General features: G+C 57.0%; 1 protein-coding gene across 1 annotated transcript; it reads right to left on the minus strand.

The window, feature by feature from the left end:
* Positions 1 to 853: 853 nt before the first annotated feature.
* On the minus strand, positions 854 to 7,259 carry BOD1 (biorientation of chromosomes in cell division 1). The gene is made up of 5 exons (XM_014463381.2): positions 7,049 to 7,259; positions 6,732 to 6,997; positions 4,567 to 4,691; positions 2,469 to 2,665; positions 854 to 1,601 (listed from the first exon to the last, which is right to left on the minus strand). Exons 1-4 carry the CDS (start codon positions 7,257 to 7,259, stop codon positions 2,470 to 2,472), a joined length of 798 nt encoding a protein of 265 aa, XP_014318867.1. The 3' UTR covers positions 854 to 1,601; position 2,469.
* Positions 7,260 to 7,594: the final 335 nt, after the last annotated feature.

Here is a 7,594-nt window from a genome sequence, read left to right on the forward strand (position 1 = left end):
TGATAACCATTTCAGATGAAATCATCTCTGGTCTATGTGACTCCTGACATAGAAACACAATGTCCTGTGCAGGGCGGGGCTGCCTCCAAGCTGCCAGGACACTGGCCACCTGTGGCCGACCCTGGACTAGAATAAGCAGGTTGGGAAATAATGGTCTTGCTTCTGTTCATCATTTTTAAAGGTACATATAGCTCGCATTTGTTTCTTTAATATTAGCAGTGTTTTGGGTCTTTTATGTAGAAGTTTGGTGATGTTTCTGTGACCAGGATGCCATGGGAACTAAGCTCTTGTGTATACCAATTAGCCGATGGTAGGACGGATTTTGCCATATTTCGTTTTGCTTCATGTTATAGTTTCCGAGAACCGATTGATGATGTTAAGTTAGGATTTCTGCAGGTGATAGGTTATTAGGTTAATAATATCCAGTAGCGGACTCAACTAAGAACCGAAGACCCAGGGCAGGGGGGGGGGGGGGGGGGGCACTGTGCTGCAGAGCACCAGCAGCCTCAGCATCACCAGCTTGTTAGACACACGCCCAGATCCGACCCAGAAATTTTTCACTAGAATTTGCATTTTTCCAAGATTCCTGGGTGATCCTCCTGCACTTTCAAGTCTGAGAAACATGAAGATAAGGCAGTGCCCTCAGGTGCAGACCAGCACTAACTGGTCCAGGGGAGGGGAGGACCTGCCCACCACGTCCACCTGCGCCTGCGGCTTCAGGGCGACGACAGTTCACGTTACTTCTTCCGACCCTTCCCCGCCGACGTCACGCGCTGTGCACAGGAGTGACACGTGGGCGGGGGAAGGTTTACCTTTCGGACCTGGGGTCTAAGATTTAGTGGGAGCCTCAGAGTAAGAGTATCAAATGATTTTATTATAAAACTTAGGCTATTTATTAACCATCCACTTTCTAAAAACGCAAACATGAGAATACAATAAACACACCCAAGACCTCCTATCCTGGCAGGGCAGGAACCAGCCCTGGACAGGGAGCCTGCAAACCTTCCCTTTACTAGTGTCGGGGTGACCTGCATTGTGGGGTCGCGCTGGTCGCCGCTTCGGGGAAAGGACACTGAAGCGACAAGGTTCACGCACAAGAGGGTCACAACAACTTTAAAGCCGTTCGATGCGCACGGCTTGTACACTCTAGTCTGCAACTCTGAGAAGCAATGCCAACAAGCCCGGCCACAGACCCCTCCCAGCTCACCGCGGCCCTTCCCAGGAGCTGCCCCCGTGGGACCGCTCACCTTCCTCCATTGCAGCTTTTGTTTTCCCCCGAGCACAAACCCTAGAGCCCACACGCAGAGTCCAAGTTCAAGTATAAAGGTCTGTTTCAGGACAACCCTGGTTGATGTAGTGTTTCTTTAGTTCTCTGTAGTGTCTGCTGGTGTGGTCCCTGGGACGGGCTGGCCATGTGGCAGGGGCACACAGGCCAGCATTCCTGCCGCCAAACTTGCTCCCCGATCAGCGTGGACCACAGCCCAAAGTCAAAGGTGAAATCAGCGACGACCTTGGCCTGTCTCCGTCTGAAGCCGTACCGTTATGAACTGAGTCCACTTCACCACTGTTCAGTGGAGCTTCCAGAAGATGCCAGGCATCGTCTAAAAAGAAGAGAGTCTATCAAAATGCTTACTGATGAGATGACACTGACCGAGGTTTCTGTTCCTAAAGGAATTTAGTTAGACCAGGAGGGCGTGAGGGGACTGTTTACGCCCGTGGCATGGTGGCTCCCACATGGGCACCAAAGGCAGCTCTGCTCTTGCCCAAGTGCCCCATGCGAGCCTGGTGCTCCCGCTTGTTCATTCGCTGATGCTTCTCAAAAATAACAGACACCCCGAGGAACCTTACAAACAGGACCTGAAGCAGAGTGAGGGCGAGGAAGTCCAGGGGTCCCCAACAACGGCCAAGTGCAAGTCCACTGCTGCCACAGCTCAGACCCTGAAGGAGCAGTGCTTTGTGCATCCACAGACGATTTTAAACATTCAGTCCCAAAGGTAATAAAGAGGGTGCGCTGCCCAGAAGAGCCCTGGTAACTGACAGTGGCACGCAGTTCCCTTTAACCACAGGACAGCCAGCAGCGTTTCAAGCAGACTTCAGCCCATTTAGGGCGAGGCCGCCTTTGAATGCACTGCTTGATTTTATATCCAAATTGCAAACCCACATTTAAGCAATTTCAGAAAAGCAGGGACTCTCATTTGAATTTCCCTGGGGCACCCCAGCCACCCCAGCGGGTGCCTAAGGCAGCGCCTCCTCGCAGCTGGGACCCTGGGCTCCGGGGCACAGACTCCTCACTGACTCGGGAAGACGCTACTCCTCAGCGCGCAGTGAAAGGACTAAGTGGTTGTTGGTGAGGCCCATCTGCTCATACTTCTCTGCAGACAAGACGGCTCCCCAGTGACGGCTCCCCTCCATCACCCACTCGCTGTCTGTAAGTCAGAGACGACTGGCTGCACTAGCACAATACGGACCTTAGGAGGCGTCCTGGGCGGGGCCCGAGGCGTCCTGGCTCTCCGGCTCTGGCGGGGGCGCTGGAGCGGCTTCTTTCTTCTTGGCCGCCAGGAACTCATGGATGGCTCGCTCTATCTGTGGCCTGAAGATGTGGTTCAGTTTGGGATCCACCACCTGAGAAATGATTCTGTCCACTCCAGCTTCCAACATCCCTGACCTTGTGGAGACACAGAGATCATTGTTACTCAGTCACTCTGAGACCTTTCGTCCCCAGCAGTGTCATGTGGGAGCCCAGCAAACACCCCCCTGGTCAAAGCTGCAGCTACTCCAGGGAGTTCTTTCCAAGGAGACCCATTAGCTCAGAGTTCAAGTTGCTGTGTTTCCACTTTAGAGCAGCAGCTCCCCACCAGAAGCTACCATCGCGCCTGACTCAGTCTCCTCCACTGCCACCTCCGCCCTGTGCAGGGACCACGCGCAAAGGCCTGACCCAGAGAGTGAAAGGGACTTGGTGACGGGCAGAGCTGAAACCGTCATCGTGCTGCCAGAGCCCGCGAGCCTCCCCCGCGGCTCCATCTCCTTCACGTCTGTTCTCTGACGGAAGCAGGAGCCTCCCGCAGCAACCTGGCTACTCCAGCCAATGCACGTCCCACAGTCCCCCGGGGCCCGCGGCTGTGGCTGTGACCTAGCACACACACTAGGGACTTGTAAACAGGAAACAAACTGGTTCTGAGCTCCTAAGGGGCTAAAATCCACCCCAACTCCTTTATGAGTAGAGCAAAAATTAGCCAAAATTTTTGGCACGTAATGAGAAAGATATGGTGACAGGAAACACATCACATTTGAAAAGTTTGGAAAAGAGCCCATGGAGGTTCAAACCAAAGTGTTTCCCAAGGACTGAAATATGCGAATACCAAGAGCACATGGGAAGCTCTACTTCTCTTCCTTTAGACGTGAGCGCGCTTGGGCCAGGCAAGCCTTTGCTTGGGTAGAACAGGTCCTGCAGTGACTGGGCAGAGGGGCCAGGAAACGAACGAGAGGACGCCACAGCGACCAGTGAGACGAGACACAGGCCCTGGGCCCTGAGGCTGAGTGGTGGCAAAGTGCGCCCTGGCCTGGGGGGGTGGAGGGGTGAGTGGGGGACAGCTTATCGACAGGAAGCCTGGGTGTAACACATCGCCATTAGAGCCGGGCACCCTCAGGGAGACCGCGTCAGGCAGCGCGTGCCCTCCAAGCGGAGCTCGAGACACCGTGTGTCGCGCCAGGCACCCCTCCCTAGTCACAAGCTCATCACTTTCCCACTGCACCCCACCTCCGGCAGATTCACAGGTGTGGCCGCCTGATCAGGGGAAGCCAGAGCGGCTCGCTTTCCTGGAGATGGAGCCTAACGCAGCAGGGAAATGGGCAGATACCACGTAGAGAAAGGCTTGGTCACAATTAGGTTCAACAGCAGAGCCCGATGCCTGCGAAGCCTTCCACGCTGTGGACCTGGGACCCAGCTTCTGGGCCTGAACGGCCAGCCAGCGGCCGGTGCTGGGGCTGCAGGGTCTCACTGGTGACAACACTCCAGGCCCAAGTAGCAAATCTTCATTCCAGAATGGCATTAGAATTTGCCTCAAATTCAAAATGTTAACAAGAATCACAGACAGCCCTACCGGCTTGGCTCAGTGGATAGTGTCGGACGCAGACCTAAGAGTCCTGGGTTTGATTCCAGTCAAGGTCACGTACCTGGGTTGCAGGCTCCTCCCTGGCCCAGGCCCTGGTTAGGGCGCGTGCAGGAGGCAACCAATCAATGTGTTTCTCTCACACCGATGTTTCTCTCTGTCTTTCCCTCTCTCTCCCACTCTCTCTAAAAATCAATGGAAAAATATCTCCGTGCCCAACCCAGCTGGAGTGACTTTGGATGCACCGTAGGGATGTGCACAGGAAGCCTCCGCAGGTGGAGAAACCAGCAAGAATTTCAGCCGAGTTCTGCGCGTCCTTGAACGTGAGTTTTAATAAAGGAGCAGTCTGCTGCAGCTCCTATGGAGCCGCCGTCCACCTGGACCGGACAGTGACCTCACCGGCCTCCACGTGTCGGCCCCGCGTTACCGCCTCTCGCTCTCAGTCCCGCGTACTTACTGAACCACGCTCTGGCGCAGGCCGTTCCGCAGCTGGTTCTTGTTCATCGTCGGGTTCCACTCCTGCTTGTCCAGATGTGTTGACACAAAATTATCCACTTTCTGCCTCAGGTTCTGGTACGCTGGCTACAAGGTCAGAAAGAAGGGCAAGGTCAGCAGTTACACGCACCGACACTTGGTCACGTCGTTCAGAACACGGCTTTCACAGACACGGACTTTCAGGTTCTTCACTGCATTCTATGGTCGTGCAGCAGGCAGAGCGCGAGTTAATGCCAACGAGTGCCCGCTTCCTCACGGCGGGCCCGGGCCAGATGCTTTGTTATCGCACTCACGTTTCCAGTAACTCTCTGGCAGGGGGGCCTATGAGCCCGCGCCTGCCCCCTTTAGGGGGGGAATTTAGGCTGAGACAAAGTTAACAGCTTGCCCACAGGCCAGACCCAGGCTCTTTCCGAACCAAAGGGCTGGGTTCTAGGCCGGCTCCATCGCTTACCAGCTCTTTGACTTCAACGAGCCCCACAACCTGACTCGAAGTCATTGCCAACTGGAAAACGGCTGTTCCCGCCCACCTCGCTCTCGGGGTGTTCTCAGCAACAAGGCTCAGGAAAGCCTTTGCTCCCAGCGAAGGGCCCCCCACCCTCAGCCGGACACAGGAACGTGACTGAAGTCAAAGCCCACGGAACACTGGGGGAGGCACAGAATATCCAAAAAGGAGCGGAGAGGCCCTTACTGATTCTAGACCAGCTGCGTCAGAACAAAACGAGAGAGACTTGGTGAACACAAGGAATGCAAGCTCTGAGCCTCCAGAAACGGCTGGCACCGCCAGCTGCTCCTCTCCAAACCAGGTGTAATCCGTGCACCGCTCGCCCCTCCCCCAGTGGTGCCGAGCTTAGCGCCCTGATTTGCTCTGGTCAATGGAATCTTAGTGGCTCTCGTGCCCCGATGACCCTCCAGGACACCCATGTCCTCGGCAGCCCCTGGACCTTTAGTCTGGGACTTAGAATGAGTATACGTGCTGCAGACCTAACCCTAACCCATAGCTAGATCCCAGCCTTGGCAACCTGCAGCCTAGAGCTGGGTCACCAGCTAACACCTACCCAGACCAGCTGAGCTCTGGGGACACACAGCCCTATAGCAGAACAAATGCTTGTGATAAGCCACACAGATTTGGTTTAATACGTAGTGTCACTGTGGCCAAAGTTTGCTCACAACCAGATAAATGAAACGCCAAAAGCATCAGCAGGCCTCCACTCCACGAGTGGACTCTTCCAACAGGCCAAGAAAACGGACTCACAGACACAAAGACTCTGGAAGGCAGGGAGACGATGGAGTTAAAATTCTCAGGTATTATCTGCCTAGCAGCTCCTTTTTCCTGGCGCCCACCTTCCCGTCTAGACCAGAGTAGGGCAGTGGGCGCCGCGTTCCCGGCCACAGCAGCGGGCGGCTGACCCACGCTAAGGCAGGCAATGCAAACATTCCCTGGGATTTTTTTTTAAAAACTGGAGCTGAGAGAGTCCCTTCCTGGCGGAGGAAGATAAAAGGGCGGAGGCTAGAGTAAGACACACTCAGGAGCTGCTAGTAACCAAAGGGAGGACCTTGGCAGCCAGGTCAAGTGAGGGAGCATTTTATTGGGAGTTGACCTATGGCATGAGGATGGAAAATAGGCACCAGATGCCCTTTGGCCAGCGAGGGAGCACAGAGCAGGGTGCCGGCTCTCCGCCAGGTGCCTTCACGCAGCCGCGTGCGCGAAGTCCGCCTCGCGGAGCTGAGAACAGGGAACCGGCAGCTCCGGTGAGGGCGCCCACACCTTCCTCGCTTGTTTACCTGGCTTTCCCCGCTACGAACACGGCGAGGTTTGTTAGAGAGGCTTACAGACTCCCATTCTGGGCAAAGCGAGGGTGCAGGCTCTAGCACCAGTACCGAAACCCCAAGTTCGGAGAAGCCCCGGACCGGGCTCCATCGCACAGCTCACCGGCGGGGCTGGGAGCCCGACCCACGTGCGCATCGCTCCGCAGGCGCCCGGTGCTGCCCCCAGCGGCCTAACCTCCCCGCTGGGATTTTCAGATGCATCTTTTGTTTTCCTCTCGGCTTTGGAAATGCAAAGCTGCTACCCGGGCGGCCTCCGCCGGTCCCGGGCCCGGTCCCGTTCGGTCCAGGCGGCCTCAGTACCTTGGTGTCCACGTCGGCCAGGCAGTCCCGGCGGAAGCTGTCAAACAGGCCGCGGCTCTTGAGTTGCTCCACGATGAGCGCGATGAGCTGAGGGTCCCCGGGAGGCAGCGAGGCCGGGTTGATGGGGCCGCCGCTCCCCCCGCCGCCCGCCCCGGCCGTCCCCGCCCCCGACGAGGCCGGGCCCGCGCCGCCGCTCCCCGCGACCCCGCCGCCGCCGTCCCGCCATGCCTGCGCCCCGGGCCCGCGAGGGAGACCCAATGCGGCTGCTTCTCAGGGGCAGAGGTCGGGCAGAGGTGGCGGAGAAGCGGGACCGGAACCCGCGGCGGCGGGGGAGAAGGAAGATGGGGAGGAGAGGGCAGCAGCGGGGAAACGGGGGGCGGAGGCGGAGAAAGAGGTGGAGGAGGCAGGTTCTGAGGCTGCGGAGGTGGTGGAATAAGCGGCCAACGCCGCCCGCTCCATCCCGGGCGCTCCTCCGATGACGTCACCTTTGGCATAGGCCTTGTGGGGCGGGAGGTTTGCAGCACTCATCTCCGGCGTTCTTACAGGAAGAAGGCGGGCGGGCCGGAACTACAACTCCCGGCAGGCCTCGGACCCGCTCGCGGGCAGTTGCGGAGCAGTATGGGATTTGTAGGCGTAGGCCGTCGTGATTTCCGCAACAAGCAGGCGGGGGGCTTTCTGTCCATCACTGCAACCCTTGCTGTAAATGAGCATCCCCCTAGGTGCCTGATGATAAGAATCATCCGCGGGGCTGATTAAAGGGGTAGATTAACAGGTTCATCCCTTAGAGATACTCATCCACGTGTTCTGGGTCGGGGCTTAGGAATCTGTGCTTTTTAACCTGCACTCCCTCGGCCTCCTTGGAC

Source organism: Myotis lucifugus, unplaced genomic scaffold (genome assembly GCF_000147115.1).
Source record: "Myotis lucifugus unplaced genomic scaffold, Myoluc2.0 scaffold_208, whole genome shotgun sequence".
NCBI classification, from domain to species: Eukaryota; Metazoa; Chordata; class Mammalia; order Chiroptera; family Vespertilionidae; genus Myotis; species Myotis lucifugus.